The 19,570-nt window shown below is 35.1% G+C and overlaps 1 protein-coding gene across 1 annotated transcript; it reads right to left on the bottom strand.

Annotated features, from left to right (window-relative positions):
* Positions 1 to 1,476: 1,476 nt before the first annotated feature.
* LOC148951573 (protein CFDP2-like) lies at positions 1,477 to 13,969 on the bottom strand. Its single transcript, XM_089091149.1, has 2 exons — positions 13,767 to 13,969; positions 1,477 to 2,062 (listed from the first exon to the last, which is right to left on the bottom strand). Exons 1-2 carry the CDS (start codon positions 13,967 to 13,969, stop codon positions 1,477 to 1,479), a joined length of 789 nt encoding a protein of 262 aa, XP_088947275.1.
* Positions 13,970 to 19,570: the final 5,601 nt, after the last annotated feature.

Here is a 19,570-nt window from a genome sequence, read left to right as displayed (position 1 = left end):
CAGCGTCCGTCACAACGCGATCTCCAAACTTCAGACGAAAGGGCAGGCGATTTGTTGTTCGTCTCATGACATGGTCTGTCGCGAAATTGAACAGTTCCGGGGCGGCGGCACAACCTTGGTGTACACCGGTTTTGATGCCAAATGTCGTGCTCCGTTTGCCGTTGACTTGGACGCAACTCACGGTCTCTTCGTAAAGCTTTTCAAGCAACTTGCATTTTTTGTCTGGTAGACCAGTTGATCGAAGCATCAGCCAGAGCGAGTTGCGATCCACCGAGTCAAACGCAGCCTTGAAGTCCACAAAGCCTACATATGCTTTCCTCCTGAGTTCCTTCGTCTTCTCAATTAACTGGCGCATGGTAAAGATTTTTTCGACAGTGGATCTTACGAGAATAAACCCCGCCTGCTGGACTCTCCTCTTTCTTCTGAGGATACTGGTGCATCTAACCAGCAGGGTCATAGTAAAGAGCGATCCAGGCACAGAAAGTAGCGTTATGCTCTGTAGTTTGAACAGATGCTCTTGCTCTCCTTTCTCTGCCATAAGGGCAGGATTATATAGGCTCGCCAGTCCTTCGGGATCCATTATATGCGCCAAACCACAGAAACAGCATGTGGAGCCAAAGTAGTATCGCCGGTCCGGCATACTTCAGGAGCTCAGCAGATATTCCACATACGCCTGCCGCTTTGTTGTTCTTCAAACGTTTTACTGCTGTGTAGATTTCTGATGACTTGAAAAGAGCTTCTGTGTCACTTGTCAGCAGTGCCTGGGTGCTGGCGGCTTGGCTGATGAGTTCCTTGTCAGTCTGCGCTACGGCTTCGGCGTTGAGGAGGCCCGAGAAGTGGTCTTTCCATCGACTGACCTGGGCAGCTTCGTCACTGAGCGGCTGGCCATCCACAGAGACAACAGATGCCACCGAGGGGGCTTTGTCACCTGTTAGATCACGGAGGTGCTTATAGAGACTGCCAATGTCACTTTTCTTTGCTGCACCCTCTAGCTGATGCGCTTTTCTTTCCACAAACAGCTTCTTGTCTCGCTGTATCAGTTTGTTGCAGACACCATTAAGGCTTCTATAGGTTGTCAAGTCACCGAGTAACCTCGCCTTGTGTCTCTGCTCTATGACGCCAAGCGTATCCGACTGAATCCACGCTTTATTAGCGTTCTCTTTCCGTCCAACATTTGCTGTCGCTGATTCCAGGATATTCTTTTTGAACGAGAGCCAGCGTCCTCACAACTTTGAAATGGCAGGAGTGCGTCGAAACGGTTCGAGACATCAATGGCATACTTTGACTGTATCTTCTGATCGCAGAGGCGAGACACATCGATCTTGACTGGTCTTGGCTCTGAGCGCTGGGCTTTGAGCCTTAGTCGCATGTTAGTAGCGACGAGGTGATGGTCAGTGTTGTCAATCTCAGCTGCCTTATACGTCCTGCTTCAACTGATCGAAAAGCTCCATCTCTGTGACACAATGATGTAGTCAATCATTTTTTTTTGGTATGACCGTCGTTGCTGTACCATGTATATTTGTGAATGTCCTTCCTTGCAAACACTGTACTTGTAATCCCAAGGTTGTGCATGCTGCAGAGTTCTAGAAGCCTTAGACCATTGTCATTTAGGAAATTGGGAGTAACTGATGCAACGACTTGTCGCCATAAGTTGTGGTTGTCGCTCACAGTTGCACTAAGGTCACCCAGGAGAATGACAATACCGTGTGGGGATATCTTAGACAATACATTCGTAAGGACAGAGTAGAAAGTGTCCTTTGTTTCGGTGTCGGCTTCGTTTGTCGAGGCATAACAAACAAGGACTGTCATCTTTCCTTGATTGTGACTGAGTCGAGCATTAGCGATTCTATCCGAGAGAGGAGTAAATGAAAGTAGACACTTCTTGGATTTGTCATCAAGAACTAGTCCGACTCCATTTCTTCTGGTGGTTGTCTGGCTAGACCAGAGAAGGTGGTATCCCTCACTCATGGGATCACTTCCATTCCCGACTAGGTGGGTTTCTGTTATTCCAGCAATAGAGATGAGGAATCGCTTCAGTTTCATCGCCAGAAGCGTCTTAGCCCTGGGAAAATTTAATGTCAATACATTCCAGGTGGCAATTCGGAGGCCACCTTGGTCAAGAAGATTCAAACGCTGGTCATTTCTCAGTCCAGGGGCAAACAAGGGTTGGGGCGGGATAAAAGAAGGTTGGTCATCCGAGGGAGTTGCTAAGCTATTCGTTGCAATGGGTCTCGGTTGGAGGGTTGCAAGCCGAACCTACCCTAGGCCTGGATTTGACTAGAGCTAGGATTTACCTGGACACTGATAATCCTGGGGAGGGCTTCACCCACCTCATGAGGTTGAGACCACCCTGATCGGAGCGTTTAGTTAGGGGAAACCCCGTATCCAGAGTTACGTGATCAACAGGCCTGGTCTGCATCATTCCGGACGAGCTCCATTCACCTCTAATTCACCACATTGATACATTAACTAGTTCATTATTCACAGATATATCTCTTTCGAGCATCACGTGTTCACCAGCTGCAAGAGCAAGCTATGCAAGAGCATAAGCTGGTTTTGTTGTCATTTTTAAAACGCGTTTTTAAATTCTCTGTTACTATGGGCCTTGCCACGTTCTTTGCTGCTCCTTATACGATCTGTCCCTTCCTATCGACTGTTCACGGTTGATTAAATTACAGCAATTGCAATTTAATCTGGACTATTTTTTTTAAGGAATAAGTCTTTTATTGTCGTGCAGCTCTAGTTGGTGGGGATCCGAATCACCGAAGACTTTCCCTATGTGAATAACTGTATGTAAAAGTGTACAATTTCGTCAGCTGTTTCTCTACGTGAATGAACTATATTTCTCTTTTTGGGAAAATTAAGACTTTCGAAAGTGTATACATAAGGTTTAATATTTGCAAGCCTTAGGATTACTTCTGTCTCATGTTTATTCTCAGTCTATCATGGTAAAACTCAAGCCATAAATGGAATTTACACATGAACTTAATTTTAAATTTGATTTAAAGATGAGTTAGTAGTCCATGGGGGGGGGAGGCTGGATTTGGCAGAAACTGGTTAAATTTGAAGGAAGTTTCACAAGGAATATAATTAGTATTACCCATTGACAAATAAACAGACAAGATTCGGTCTGTCTTAAGTGGATACACTTTAAATAATAGTGGATATTAGATATTAGAGCTGATAAGAGCTGACAGAGAGAATTGACGAAGAGCTGATACAAAAAAAACAACCTTTTTATCTTTTTAAAATGTTTCTCTTTTCTCTTTTTAGAGAAACAAGTGTTTCTCGTTTCTATTTTTGACGTGTTTGCAAACTTACCTCCTAACGACAAACAATATTTTATATTTTTTTTTATCTCCAAGTCATGATTTAGCCATTTTCAGTTATGCCCCACCATCTTGTTTGGTAATTGAGTCGAACATTTTGTCGACAACTCTCTATTGATCAGCCTTCAATGAATTGCCGTTACTACTTTTTTTGTACTCCTTATTGCCCTCTAATGTCTTTCTGATTGCGTTTATGAATTCATTCACACCATCTGTTGCTCTGTTAATGAATTTTCTCTAAAAAGTGTTAAACAGTGCGTTCTTTTTGCCCCACTCTAGGAACTTTTTTTTATCAGCTTTTCCTCACTTTTCACTTTGGCAAGGTTTCTCTTTTGGTAAGCAACCCTGTTTGGGTTGTATTTTCTTAAAACTCAGTAAGATTCGCTGTTGCTCACTCCATTAACCACTATTTTTTTTTTTTTTTTTTTTTTTTTTTTGTATTTACCAAGGTTTAAAAAACTTTTAAACCTACCGCAGAACATCTCTTTTTTTCATCAGCCTAAAATGAATTAGCCTTCTAGTGCTATAGTTTAAGAATTCGTTTTCCTATCGTAAAAAAATATCTTTTGAAAGCATATTTTCATCAGCACCTTGACGTTGTCATTCAAGCTAAGATAGTAAGTGAAAAAGAAGGTGGACGTCAAGCATCATATTCAATCTACCAACTTTAGTCGTTAACCTATTCCTTCTGTTGGATTTGTTTTTTCACATCTAAAATCATTTGATATTGTTTTCTATTTCTAATGAAGGTGGATGAAGATGGACACTTAGGCGTGGGGTCATCTTGTAAATTCCTAAAACATACTTTTCTATGTTTCAAAAACAGGCAATAAACTCTAGAGAGTACAGCTCAGTACTGGAAACTGTTATAAACAAAAGCTGGTGGAACTTTTTGCTCGATCATGGATATCCCTTCTTTTTGACTGGACGAAAGATAAGATAAGATAATATTTATTTTCAAAGGCTATCATAAGCTCTAATAGAGCCGAATTCACTTCATATGTCGAAAAGAAACAGAAAAGGCAAAACAAAGAAACAAATAATACAGCAAGAAAAGAAACACCAATAAAGCATTAAAATGGTCAATAAAAGTTTAACGCAAAAAAAAAAAAAAATTCCAAGCCCAAGAATTAAAATGAACTTTCTGGGAATAATGGCAAAAATAGAAACAGAAAAATAGAGGAAGAAAGGGTGGGGGATAAAACAAATCACAGGCAAGAAGAAAAACATTGCCAGATTCGTATTCAAAGTCAAATTCCTAAAAGTAAAAAAAAAACACTTAAAATCATCCAAAATTAACTGTCAAAAAGAAATATTTACAATTAAAGAAAGTATTACAATTAAAGGTCAAAAAATTTAAAATTAAAGGTCAAAAATGAAATATAGCGTAAATAAATATCATAAAAGGGCAAAATAAAAGTGACCAAAGATAAAGAGAAAAAAATAATGACGTATGATTGTTGTGAGCATACACCAACAACTAAAATAAGGGACGGAGTGATTAATTTTGGTGCAGGACATGTTTCAGGAATTATTTATGCGGAGAATAGAGGCGAAGAATAGATATCATTTAGGCGGAGAATATTCTGGAGAATCCAGAATAGAGGGGACAAAACTTTTCTGGAACCTCTCAATAACGGTATGGATAGGTGAATACGTTGGAATTGCCAAGGAAGCTGAGCGGGGGAGTCGGGGTCTAATGGGGTTGGAATTGCCAAGGAAGCTAAGCGGGGGAGTCGGGGTCTAATGGGGTTGTATAAATCGGGAAAGATGTTCTCAGTACGAGGATTAGGTATTGCGAATTTAGCAAAACGCAATCAAATTTGTTCTCTCCTTTCTTTTAACGTGGTAATACATACGGATTTAAGGAGGAAGGAGTATGGAATTTTGCTCTCTTTGTAGATGATCCTGAGCGAACGCTTTTGGACCAACTCAATTTTGTCACTAAGTTCGCTTGAGAGATGCGAATGCCAGACTGGACATGCATATTCTAATAGCGGCCTGATAAATTATAAATAAACACGGAGGGAATGCATCTTAGGGTAATTAAATTTGTTTAAGAGTTTTAACATAGATTATGAAACATTTGCTTGTTTAACAATATTAGAAACATGCATGTCTCACTTAAGATTATTTGGAATTGTGACACCAAGGAGTTTAACATGTTTCACAAGCATTTCGAGTGGGATAGGGTCAAGGAAAGCGGGAGTAGATTTCAAAAAATGTATCGTCATTATATTTGATTTACTTTCATATTTAATGGTGGAATTTACTTTCATATTTAGGTTCTTAGCTTCATCCGAAATGCGGGTTAGGATTTAGAGGGGGTCACTTTTAGTATTCCTGTGACATACTTCAAGGAACGACAAGTCATCCACGTATTTCCACCTTGGGGGAAATCCTTACCAATATCGTTAGTGGTCCCAATAAAGGTTCCTTGAGGAATTCCACAATATATAGGGAGGGGGTTAGAAAAAATATTTTTGTATTTTACAACTTGAGATCTATTTGAAAGAAACAATATAACAATATTTACTAACAGAGGATCCAGTTCAAAGTTAACCAGTAGTGAACGAATTAGGGTGGTGTGGTCAACCAGGTCAAAAGTTTTTTGGAAATCCACCAAGACAAGGTTCAGCCAAGCAGTTGGTTAGCAAGGTTACTTACAGTGGTATGTATTAAATGTACAAGGTAATGGGTGGTGGAAGTTTTCCTTAAATTATCAAACTGCCGGGTGTCATTACGTGGACAAATTTTAACTTTAAGCCAGTCACAGAGGAAACCTTCATAAAGTTTGGAAATAACTGAAGTGAGTGTAATGGGGTGAATGTTGGCGAAAGTCAGACTGGTGCTTTTTTTAGGACAGGTGAAATAAAACCTTATTTCCAGCAACTTGGAAATTTACCAAATTTTGTGATGTGGTTGAAATATTTGATAAAGGCTCAGCAATTTTGTCCGAAAAGGTTTTAATTAAGTCAACTGGGATGTTCAAGGGACCACTACTTGATTTTCTAAGCGATAGGATTTTATTTAGAACATCAGAGGAAGAAATAAGGTGGAAGGAGGTATTGGGAGGAATTAGTTGGACTTGAGCCAGTGAAAGGGGGGAGATTTTGAACTATGGAAGCAAGGTATAAGTTTAAATTGTTGGCAGTCTTATTAGGGGTTCAGGGAGATGAAAATTAACTTCAGAAGGATTTTCCGCATATTTCGTAATTTTTTCTGTACCATTGCTTGGGCTTGATAGAATATAAATCTTTGACTCTACTGTGATAAAAATCAGAAGCTGCTTTTCTTAATTTTTTCTTTAAGAACTTCCTTCGACTATTTGCCTCAGTAATACGACCTTTCTTGAAAAAATTGATTTTTTTTTCTTATAAGTTTTATTTTAAAAGACTCAGTAACATAAGGCTTATCTATAAAACGCGTTTTGAATTTTTCTCAGGAAAGTGGGATGCATAATTACTCCTCAATAAATTTTGGAGGGACAAAGCCATGCAGTCAACGTCATTTGTTTGATACAAAGTGGGCCAATTTTTAGTAGTAATCCAGGAGCCAAAATAGTAGAGTTCTGAGTCAATAAGAAGTCTATAAGCGGTTTCAGTTATAGAAAACGACTGTTTAACTTTAGCCAGCGGAGATAGGTGAAGGCTAAAGTGGTAACTACCCCCAAGAAGGGGTAGAGTGGATACAGGTTTGTAAAACTTCGAAAGATTGGTGCTAAAAGTTACCATCATTTCTCTGTCTTGTGAATGAAATTGGCCTAGAGAACCACAAGTATTTTGTTTCAGTTTCACCGCGTACAACTTGTGCTCAACGCTGTCACAAATATGAGAAACCCCTTGTAACTGAAAACCATGCAACAGATATTATGAAGAGCCATGAAGAGATGGCTTGTCGAATTAAAACTGAGGATGGATACTCAAAAATTCGTACAAAGTACAGGCGTAAAAAGTGAAGACTAACAAAATATTTTGTGCAACAGCCAATCCCTGCATGGTGGGACCTGATTCTGCACGTAAAGGATTTCATGGGAACTAACATATTTAATTCATCTACTAATGCTGGAAATATTTAATAGATAATTCAATCCCTCAAAAACTTCACTATTGCTGCAGGCCTCTTTTGTGTCTCTGTTTGCTATTGGTAAGGGTTAATCAAAATTTTAAGGGGGGGAGGGTGAAATATGTTTTTCAAGATCTGCTGGGGACACAAATTTTGTTCACTTATCTTACCAAAAACCAAAAAAGGGCGTGGTTCAATGGAAATACAGAAAAAGGTCTTCTTTCAATCTATAGGGAAAAAGATGAGGGTGAATTCACTCTCCCCTATTGATGACACTGGTGTCTGCAAATTCATCACCAGCTATTCTAATATGGTTTCTTAAAGTGAAATTAATTATTTGATAATTATTTAATAGGTGCATGCCGTGCATCCTTAACCGTTTCGGTGTGGTGTAACCGCTTTAGGCTGGTGAACAGTTTCAAAAACCGATCGAAGGGCATATTATTTTCGTTGTGGTATTATTGGTAATTTGTGTATATCTTCATGACATGTTTGTTTTCCATTTTTCTGTTATTGTACTCCATCATTTTCTTTTTTTTTGTTTATAGATGGGTAATAAAGAATATTAATTCATTAATAAATGAAATTGAGCAGATGGCTCCTCAGACCGCAAACATTTCAAATACAAGACGAGCAAAAATTGAAAGTAATCAGTGTAAGTTTGTTAACCCGATCTAAGTTTAGCATTTCTACTCTCCAGAAGCAAACAGTATAAAATCCTGGAAACTAATTAAAAATTTCTAAAATACTTACTCGCGCTGACATGTCCCCTCCTATTTGACAAATATATTGCCCAAGCTTCATGAATTTTTCATTTCATGAATTTTATTAGTGGGACTCTTTTCATTTTATTAATTAAACAGTAAATAAGCAACAGGAAGAAAGAGTCATGCTATTGAAAATTCACTGAATATATATTGTTTAACAAGAAAACAATTCTTACTTCATAATATGCTCAAAAATTATTGTTTACAAATTTGGAAAGTGATTCCACTATAGGCTACTTTACCCCCTAATTTATAAATATATCACCAGTATGATATGTATCCCATGTGCTTTCCATTTTTTGATTTTGTCAGTACTTATTGGTATAAATTTACAACTAGTCATGGTCATAAGGAGACATGTTAAGAAGACAGTTCTTACTTTATAATATGTATAATGATCCTTGTTAACATAGGCCTAATATCCAAGGGGGAAACTTTGGTAAATATTTACCAAATCACATTATTGAGTTACGACTAAAGTGAATATACCACTCAATGCCTTTTTTTATGCTCTTTATTAATATAATAATCATTCTTGTTGGAAATGAATTCTAGCCCCCATCCCTATATATACTAATTCAGGGTATATATTTGCACATTAGGGGAGTGGGGGGAAGTTTAAACTTACCTCTCATTTATATCAGAAATAAAATTACCCCCAACCCCATAAAGTGCAAGTATATACCCTGAATTGGTATATATAAGGGCGGGGCTAAAATTCATTTCTGACAAAAATGATTATTATATTTGTAAAGAGCATAATTAGGCACCGAGTGGTATATTCACTTTAATTGTAACTCAAAAATATGATTTGGTAAATATTTACCAAAACTTTATCCTTACTTTTTTCCTTCTTTTTTGACAAAAAAAAAAAAAAAAATAGGAAAAAGCCATGCTTCCAAAAAACATTTTATATTTTTGAAATTTATGCTGTAAATTTTTTGTATAGATGGTATTTGCCTTGGCTGTTCTAGTTCTGTTTTTTTTTTTTTTTTTTTTTTTTTTAAGAAACTATGGTTCCAGGACATTTGTGATTATCCTAGAACCTATATATTAATAGAGCATATAACCCTACCCCCTAATGTGAAAATATATACCCAAAATTCCAAATCTAAATATAACCTTCATTTGTATCACAAATGAATGTTACCCCCACCCCCATGATGTCCAAATATATACCCTGTTTTGGATAGCCTATATTTAGGGTTTGGGGTAAAGTTCATTTTGTTATATTTAGATTCAGAATATAATTTTGGGTATATATTTGCACATTAGGGGGATGGGAGTATATACTCTGTTAATATATAGGTTCTAAGATATTCATGAATGTCTTAGAATGTTATTAAAAAAAAAAAAAAAATTAATAAAAAAACAGAACTAGAACAGCCAAGACAAACACCATCCATAAAAAAAATTATAGTTATGATATGTATGATATGTATCCCATGTGCTTTCCATTTTTTGATTTTGTCAGCATTTATTGGTATAAATTTACAACTAGTCATGGTCATAAGGAGACATGTTAAGAAGACAGTTCTTACTTTATAATATGTATAATGATCCTTGTTAACATAGGCCTAATATCCAAGGGGGAAACTTTGGTAAATATTTACCAAATCACATTATTGAGTTACGACTAAAGTGAATATACCACTCAATGCCTTTTTTTATGCTCTTTATTAATATAATAATCATTCTTGTTGGAAATGAATTCTAGCCCCCATCCCTATATATACTAATTCAGGGTATTTATTTGCACATTAGGGGGGTGGGGGGAAAGTTTAAACTTACCTCTCATTTATATCAGAAATAAAATTACCCCCAACCCCATAAAGTGCAAGTATATACCCGGAATTGGTATATATAAGGGCGGGGCTAAAATTCATTTCTGACAAAAATGATTATTATATTTGTAAAGAGCATAAAAAAGGCATCGAGTGGTATATTCACTTTAATTGTAACTCAAAAATATGATTTGGTAAATATTTACCAAAACTTTATCCTTACTTTTTTCCTTCTTTTTTGACAAAAAAAAAAAAAAAATAGGAAAAAGCCATGCTTCCAAAAAACATTTTATATGTTTGAAATTTATGCTGTAAATTTTTTGTATAGATGGTATTTGTCTTGGATGTTCTAGTTCTGTTTTTTTTTTTTTTTTTTTTTAAGAAACTATGGTTCCAGGACATTTGTGATTATCCTAGAACCTATATATTAATAGAGCATATAACCCTACCCCCTAATGTGAAAATATATACCAAAAATTCCAAATCTAAATATAACCTTCATTTGTATCACAAATGAATGTTACCCCCACCCCCATGATGTCCAAATATATACCCTGATTTGGATAGCCTATATTTAGGGTTTGGGGTAAAGTTCATTTTGTTATATTTAGATTCAGAATATAATTTTGGGTATATGTTTGCACATTAGGGGGATGGGAGTATATACTCTGTTAACATATAGGTTCTAATATATTCATGAATGTCTTAGAATGTTATTAAAAAAAAATAAATAAAATGAATAAAAAAAAACAGAAGTAGAACAGCCAAGACAAACACCATCCATAAAAAAAATTATAGCACAAATTTCAAAAATATAAAATGTTTTATGGAAGCAAGGCTTTTTCCAATTTTTTTAAGTTGAAAAAAAGAAGAAAAAAAGAGGAAAGAAGTGAGGATAAAGGTTCTCCTCTTATATAATATGTTAACTAGGATCATTATACATATTATAAAGTAAGAATTGTTTTCTTAACATTTCTCCTGATGACTAGGACTAATTGTAAATTTATACCAGCATTCAGTTTAGAGGTACATGTGTTAAAACAAGGATGATGAATATCAAAATGCATGGGAAATATATAAGTTGGGCTGTATATTTGCACATAAGGGGGGTGGTGGTGGTGGTAGGGGTAAAGTATAGTATAATTGATTTACAAGTTTATCATCTACAATTTGTCTGCATATTACAATGTAAGAATTTATTTTCTTAACATTTTTCCTTCTCATTAGGCCTAATTCTAGGCTTGTAGGCTACCTTAGAATGTTCTAAACTAGTTTCAAGGATTTTATAATGTTTACTTTTGGAGAGTATAATGCTAAACTGTTACCATTATCTGTTCCACTGATGGTATGCTAGAAATTACTCTGAATACATCTTTAATAAGAAAATTAGCCATACTGACTAGGAATTACCCTAGCCCAGTTATAGATATAAAAAAATTGAAGGATAATTAGAAGACTTAAGCCTAGACAATTAAGCTGTGAACAGAATACATGGTTTCTTTTGATGTGCCTCTGCCCCTCCCCTAAGTCAAAGTTTGAGATTCTCTTGGCTCCTCAACACATCTCAAATTTCGACTTAATCCTCAAGCTGTTTCCTGAGGTAATCCCCATGCACTATTTTGATAACCTGGACGCATATTGGGTTTTGGTCTGTTTTGGTATGTATAGTATCTTCACCAGGAATAGATTCTAGTTCAAATAAGGGCTTGTTGTACAAAATTTAAACTGGCTAGAGACCACATTTATGGACCATCTCATTCTGGCCCCTCCTCATGTCAATATTCCAAGTCAATTAGGCCCTAACCCTCTCTGAAAGTTTCTACATGATCCCCAAAGCCATTCCCAAAATATTGCAGACATGGTGTTTTGTTTGCCTAGTAACACATAGCCTAGTGTCTTTTGATTCAGATCAATTAAACAAAATTCCGAAAAATAAGTTTTCCAAAGAAAACTAAAGGCAATTTTAAACTTAAGCTCAGCAGATACAAATACCTGTTAAAATTCAAACTCAAAACGACCAGAAATTATTATTAAAGAATAATTGAAACCCAAAACATACAGAAACTAAATAAACAATCATTGCAAAAAACATACAACAAGTAAAAATATAAATGAATAAACAGATCTTAAAGCGAGTAATGCTTAAATTGAATATGAAAATCAAGCTTAAAAACAAAAAAAAATATTTTGCTATTGAAGTATAAATGAAACTTAAAACAACCAGAAATTAAATAAACTATCAATGCAAACAAACATACAATATATATTAATATAAAGGAATAAATAAATCTTAAAACGAGTAATAACTTAAACTGAATATGCAAATCAAGCTTAAAACAAACAAAAATCACTAGAAACAAGAGTTTGGGTATTGCCTCCTTCTTTCACTGTAAAAGTCTATAACCTACTGTGCCATTGGCGCTTTACTGAAAGCCAATTTTATGACAAATATTTTCTTTTGTACTTAATATTTAAAATAAACATTAAAATTATAGTAAAATTTTTAACTGATGAGTTTTCAGCAGTTAGTGTCATTATACATCATATAATCAGTTTAATATATTAGCTCTTTTTAAAGTTGTTCAAGACAAATATAGTGTCACTGCAAACAACAGTTTGGATACTGCCCCCTTCCTTAACTGTAAATAAAAACCAAAAGCCTACTGCATCATTGGCACTTAACTGAAAACGAATTATATTAAAAATATTTTCTTTTCCAGTTCTTACAGCATTGGAAATAAAAATAAAATTACAGTGAAATAAATTCTTGGACTGATGTATCTTTCAACAATTTTTTTATTTTTTATTAACAAATGGGTCACAAAAAAACCAACAACATACCAATCTCCATATAATACTAACAAAACAAAACTGCATATAATACTAACAATATCAAAATAGTTCCCGACGCATATTACTGTGTTTGGAATGACCCAAAAAAAGGGACACTTCAACTACTTTTACACTAATACACTTCCTCGGGGGAATAAAACTCTCTCACTCCTCCTCCCCTCCTCCACCCCTACTAAACAATTAATCAACATTCTAAAGATAATAAATTTTTATTTTTTAAAGTGAACTAAAAGGAATTCCACACCCATAATCTATGATTCATCAAGCTTCCTTTCATATACCAACAATCACCACAATCCACACACAAAAAAATCTCTTGTTTAGCACTCACGAGCATATACTCACTCCCAGATCAATCACATAATGCATGTCTACAGTACTGGTTAAAACAAATACATCGCAATGAAGCACGAAATTCCTCAAGAACCTTCTTAGCTTTTACTTCCGCCGGAAGCCTGTTCCATACTTCAGGACCAATATACCTAATAGAAAATTTAGATCTGGTAGAAACTGGAACCGGCGTTCTAACTAATTCAACATTTCTAGTTTCATAACTATGTTCCCTTTCATTATAAAGTTCCGAAAAACATGCAGGTAACAAATTAGAAAAAAAATTTTATACATAAACAAATTTACATAAAATTTAACCAAACCAAAAAATGGTAAAATTTTTATTGGTGATACCTTGATCTTATCGAATTCTGGGACAAGTTATTGGTAAAAAATCTTACAGCTTTATTTCGTAACACACGGAGCGGATACAAATGGCTAGTGAACGTTGACGAACCAACTGTAACACAGTAAAGCAAATATGGATGAATAAGAGAAAAATATAACATTCTAATAACCTTTTGGGAAAATAATTTTTCAGCTTCCGCTGAGTTCCAACATTTTTGGCTAATTTAGTACTTATAAATGCAATATGATCTTTAAAACTTAGGCATTCATCTACCATTACTCCAATATACCTTACAATACTTGTCCGTTTTATAATTCTATTTACTAGCTCAATTTCTTCAATCCATGGATAGTAATTTGCACTTCTGCCATATAACATGAACATTGTTTTCTTCTGATAAACAAGCAGTTTGTTCGCTCGCATCCACCTTTCGATTATCACCATTCCTTCTGTCATGCCATTTTTCAAATCCGCTTCTGTTTTCGCAGCCATTGTAGTGATATAGTGATATTGTGATATATTTAATTAACAAAAAGTTTAAATACAAAAATCAATATGATTCACCCAAAACCAAACGGTTGACGTGGGGTGAAACAGGTAACAAAAAAAAATAATACATACATGTAACATCATTCAAATACACTATAATAAGAAAGAAAGATAAAAAGAGAGAAAAGAAAAGAAAAAATAAATAAATAAAGAATAATAATAATAGAACAGGGACAGCAATTACATACCATATTCATGTTGTGGGGTCGCACTCACAAACCAACAAACAATTACAACTTAATTTAAATTAAATCAAATCAAGTCACCTCCAAAACAAACAAAACTAGAATTCATACTTACTTAATAATTTTTCTTTCAATTTTGCTTTAAAACCACTAAAATTTTCTAGTTTCTTCATATCATTATCCAAATTATTCCATAAATTTATACACTTTATAACAAAAGAAAACGTGGACCTGGCAGACACTATAGGTGAAGTATAATAATCATTTTTACCCCTAGTATTTTGGTTATGTATATTCCATCGGCTGTAAAACCAACCATTAAAGCACTCCGGCAGCTGCTTCATATTGTATCTATACATAAATACTAATATATAAAAATGATGAAGAACCGCTGCTGGCAGTATCCTAAAATCCCTATAGACCGCTTCTCAAACAGATTCTCTTTCTGATTTTCCTGATAATACTCTAATAGACTTGTTTTGGATAATTTGCACAGGATTAATAATTGAAGAAAATGTACCCATGTATACAGAAGAACAATACAAAATATAGGGATGGATTAATGAAAAATAGAGAACCTAAGTATACTAGTTGGAAACATATATTTAAGTTTACAAATCATCCCCAAATTAAGCGATAGAATCCGGAATAAAGTTTAAATATGGTATCGGAAACTGAGAGTCTCATCTATAATAATGCCAAGATACTTTACTGCCTTTTGACGAGCAATCATACCATCTTCATATGCTATATGCTGTATCCATGGATAATAATTCGATGTCCTCGAAAATATAAGAAAATTATTCTTAGAGGGGTTCACCTTTATCTGATTCACTCTCAGCCATCTTGAAACCTCATTTAGCGATTCTTGTACACTCTCTAGGAGCAATCTCTCTGACTTTGCGATCACCACTAAAGAAGTATCATCAGCAAACATAGGCACTGTAGCCGCGCTCTCCTTTTTGACGATCTCACTCATTCTTGTTTCCAGTTTACTAACAGACTGTGGAAGATCATTCACAAAAATTAAAAATAATAAGGGTCCAAGTACCGAACCCTGTGGAACTCCACACTCAATACAATTTTCACGAGAACCCATATTACCAATTTGAACATATTGTTTTCTACAAGACAAAAAAGAACGTAAAAAAGAAAGAGCTGAACCCCTAATCCCATAAATTTTAAACTTCATTAACAGAATATCATGACTGGCCATATCATAAGACTTTACAATGTCTATAAATACATTTGCCACTTTATACCCATTATCCAGTGCCATATTAATAATGCTAGTCAAATATATATTTGCTTGCTCAGTAGTACGACCTTGACGGAATCCAAATTGTGTAGGAGTAAATATTCTCTGGTTTTCCAGATATTGATAAATTCTGACCGAAAAGCATTTTTCGAGTATCCTAGACATAATGGGTAAAATCGAAATTGGTCTATAATTTTCAACATCACCAGTATTCCCTCCTTTTTGTATTGGTATTACTTTCGCTGATTTAAAACAACTCGGAAACACTCCCTATTTTAGACACTGATTAATTAATGAAAAAAAAGTTTGAGCAATCGCATTCCAAAGTATTTTTATTACTCTAACTGAAACAATATTAGAGCCAGAAGCGGTACCTTTCATACTATAAACAATGCTTTGAACTTCAGATTCTTGAACTTGGAGTAGATTTAAAGAGATTTCAACTCCTTATGAAGGTAATTTTGAAAAGCCTGGTCGCCTGGTTTGCTTATAATCGGCTCTTTCACTCTCCTTCCAACTGTCGAAAAATGGTTAGCAAATTCTTCACAAATTTCCTCTGGATTTTTAAGGCTGGTTCCATCTTTACGGAATATTTCCTGAGGGATTCCTCCAGATGATTGTCCTAAAGTACTTCTTATCACATTCCATGTTTTCAACGGATTTCCGGATGCTTTTTCAAATTCCATTTTATAATAATCTTGTCTAGCTCTTCGCAGGAGTCTGTTTAGGGCATTACGATAACTCTTATAAATTCGCTCATTTACATCGCAGGGATGACGTACCCTTTTCTCATACAAATTATTCTTCTTATTTATCGATCTCAATAAACTTGGAGTAATCCAAGGCTTCTTTGAAGGTTTTCTTCTATTGTTGTTAATATTCTTAGAGCATTTTTCCAGGGATTGCTTAATTATTTGGTAAAAGACTCTGAACTTAGAGTCAATATCCGCAGAGATTGAAAACTCTGTATTCCAATCCTTATTGGCTAGCTCATTTCTACATTTCAGAAGTGCATCTTTATCGAGTAACATCCTCAGCTTGAGACTGCTCTTCTTTGTGGAGTTTTTATTATCAACACATACCGAGTAACTTGCAAATACACCAAAATGATCAGAAGTATCACTTATAAGAACACTTGGACCACCCGACATATAATTTGAAAGTATATTATCCAGACATTTTGATGACGTCCTCGTAACACGAGTACCAATACTAATAGCAGGGATATAACCACATGAAATTATCAAATTTAAAAATCTGTCTGTAAGAGATCCATTATCCAATAGATCAATGTTAAAATCTTCAATTATAAAAACAGGACTTTGATTTGGTATATTTTTTAATTGTTTTTCAAGTAATTCATAAGAGTCAATAAGAGATTCTGACTATGGCCTATATACAATCAGAACATAACCACAACGTCCAGACAGCTCTAACTGCAAAATAAAAAACTCAAAAACCATTTCTTTATATATTAAAATATCCTCTCGGACACTTGCCCGTATATCAGAACGTATATACGCTGCCAGTCCCCCGTGTCGGCGAAGTTGACGATTTTTTATGTAAGGATTATAACCTGAAATATGTAAAAGTTCCGAATTATAATCATTTAACCAAGTTTCAGTCAGTCCAATTACCTGAAAAAGAGATAAACTGGAAATTTCATTTATAAAATCTAAACTTGAATTCAATCCTTGGCAATTCAAATGGAACACATTAAATCTGTCATAAACATTACTACATGCCATCTGCATTTGGTTTACGAATAAATATTTAGAATCTTCAAACTCCAACCTACAATAACCACCAGGCCCACGACTTCCATCAAAAATTTTATTATACCTACTTTCAAAATTTACCTTCTTGTTTTCTAGCCCCAATGCGTTAATTTGTCCTGGAGGAGACTCCAATCTTTCATCCAACATGAAAGCCAAATGGAAAAATTTGAGTACGACTCCACAGGGGGACACGATTCAATACATTCTAAATATAAATTTATTACATGCTGCTCAATAACAATAATAACACCAATAATAATGAGATAAAAAAATAACAGCAGAAAAAGGAGAAAGAAATATTAAAAAAAAACAAAAAAAACAACAACAACAACAATGACTCAAAAGGGTACACCTTGCATATTGGGTGCCTTCTCATATTTACATTTCTTCTACGCTACAAACAATCAACTATGAACTGTATGAACCATCAACCATGAACTCCTTCAATTTCCCGCCAAAATTTATTTTTATCACCAATTAATCACCAGCTACTTCTTAATCAATTGGAACATGAATTCGAACAATTATTTTTCCTCGTAAGCTGCACTAATTGCCGCTATGTTGGCTACAAAATGATTGATTATTTGGTGCATAATCAAGTTCAGGAATAAAATCGTCTGGTGGGTATTTAGCACGTGTTCCGTTGGGGCGATTGAAAAGTAACACAGGCGGAAAAGTTTTCGAGATCCAAGCGTCTATTCCTAATTTGCGTAATTTCACCCTTTTGATCAACAAATCATTTCTTGCTTTGCAAACTTCAGCTGGGACATCATCACTGAGTTAAATATCATGGAGCAACAATACTGCTTTACCTTTTAATTTCTAACCATTTTTTAAAATATCAATTTTCGATTTTTTGTCAGATACTTCAACACGAATAAATTTCTGGTGCTCACTCTCTTGGGTTACCTTGAATGGCGGGACTGGAGCCATTTCGAGTCCTTCCGTAAGAATACTTTTGAAGATATCCTTCGCATTTTTTTCAGATTCACAAGAGACATTCCATACAATAATATTCTTTTCCAGTTTATCAAACTGCAGCCTGGCCAATCTCATACTCAAATTATCTGACTCTTTACTATGAGCTATACAATCATCAGAAATTATTTTTACTTGATTCTTTAGAGATTCTTTGACTTGCTCAAGCTGCCTCACTCGCTCATCATTTTCAGTTAGCTGCCTTGCAAATCCCGCATGTGATATCTCCAAATTTGCCACTTTAACTTCAATTCCCTTAATCCTATTTTCTAAAGAATCTAGCTTTTTCTCATTTTCTGTTACCAAACTGATAACAGTATTTAGACTCTCCGCAACTGCTGAAATCGTGAATTTATTTGTAGTTTGTAGTTGTTTATTTGTAGAATCAGTGCTACTAGCAGTAACGTTGAGATCCTATTCCCCTTCTCCCCTCCGAGTGTTTTCTGTATCATCACCAATATTACGAGGTTGCTTTCTTTTACGTCCCATCATTATTTCCAGACAACAAAATTAAATTTAATTATCTGCTTCCCTCATTAAGGACCAATTTTTTTTATTCACATGAGTCCGTTACGTGCAATTTGCTAAGCCACCGGTAATTTGGGCACGGCTTTCACCCCTCTTCATAAAAACTGCTCCAACTAATCCAAATTTCAAATAGAAAAAAAAATCCAAAGGGCCAACTAGAAAATCGTAAATCCACTTGTCATCAACACTAGGCACCCCAAGCAAGGGCTTAATCAATCAAACACATGGTTGCAATCAATATATTAGCAGCTGGAATTCTGCACATGGGAAATGTCAAGTTCGAATAAATTCCAATAACTTTCACAATATAATTTAAATTCCGTCAACTTATAATCCTTAGTTTCCGTTATATATTTAATCTGCTTTAGATGTTCACGTGATAGCAACTGGATAGCAAAATTTGCCGCTATGTTGGTTACGAAATGATTGATTATTCGGTGCATAATCAAGTTCAGGAATCAGCAAAACTTGGAAGTATTGCTCGCACTGGGCCATCAGTGTACCTTGGAATTGACAGTTGTTTGAGGCATCCATTTAGATCATTAATTTACACAAGAAATAATAGGGGACCCAACACAAACCCCTGTGGCACACCGCACTTTACTATCATTTCTTCTGACAGGACTTTGCCCAGCAATACTCTTTGCGGTTCTTCCTTCAAGAAATGAAGCAATCAATTTCAGACTTTTAAAACGAATTACAGCATTTTCAAGCTTAACCAATAAAATCGTATGATCAACACAGTCAAAAGCCTTCATAATATCTAGAAAAATGAACCCGCCTTTAAACCTGAATCTAGGCAATTGTTAACAAATGT

The sequence above is a fragment of the Artemia sp. Qi Xiang Cuo genome, chromosome 6, assembly GCF_049724085.1.
Source record: "Artemia sp. Qi Xiang Cuo chromosome 6, ASM4972408v1, whole genome shotgun sequence".
In the NCBI taxonomy this organism is placed as follows: domain Eukaryota; kingdom Metazoa; phylum Arthropoda; class Branchiopoda; order Anostraca; family Artemiidae; genus Artemia; species Artemia sp. Qi Xiang Cuo.
This window is presented reverse-complemented; position numbering and strand designations above follow the sequence as displayed.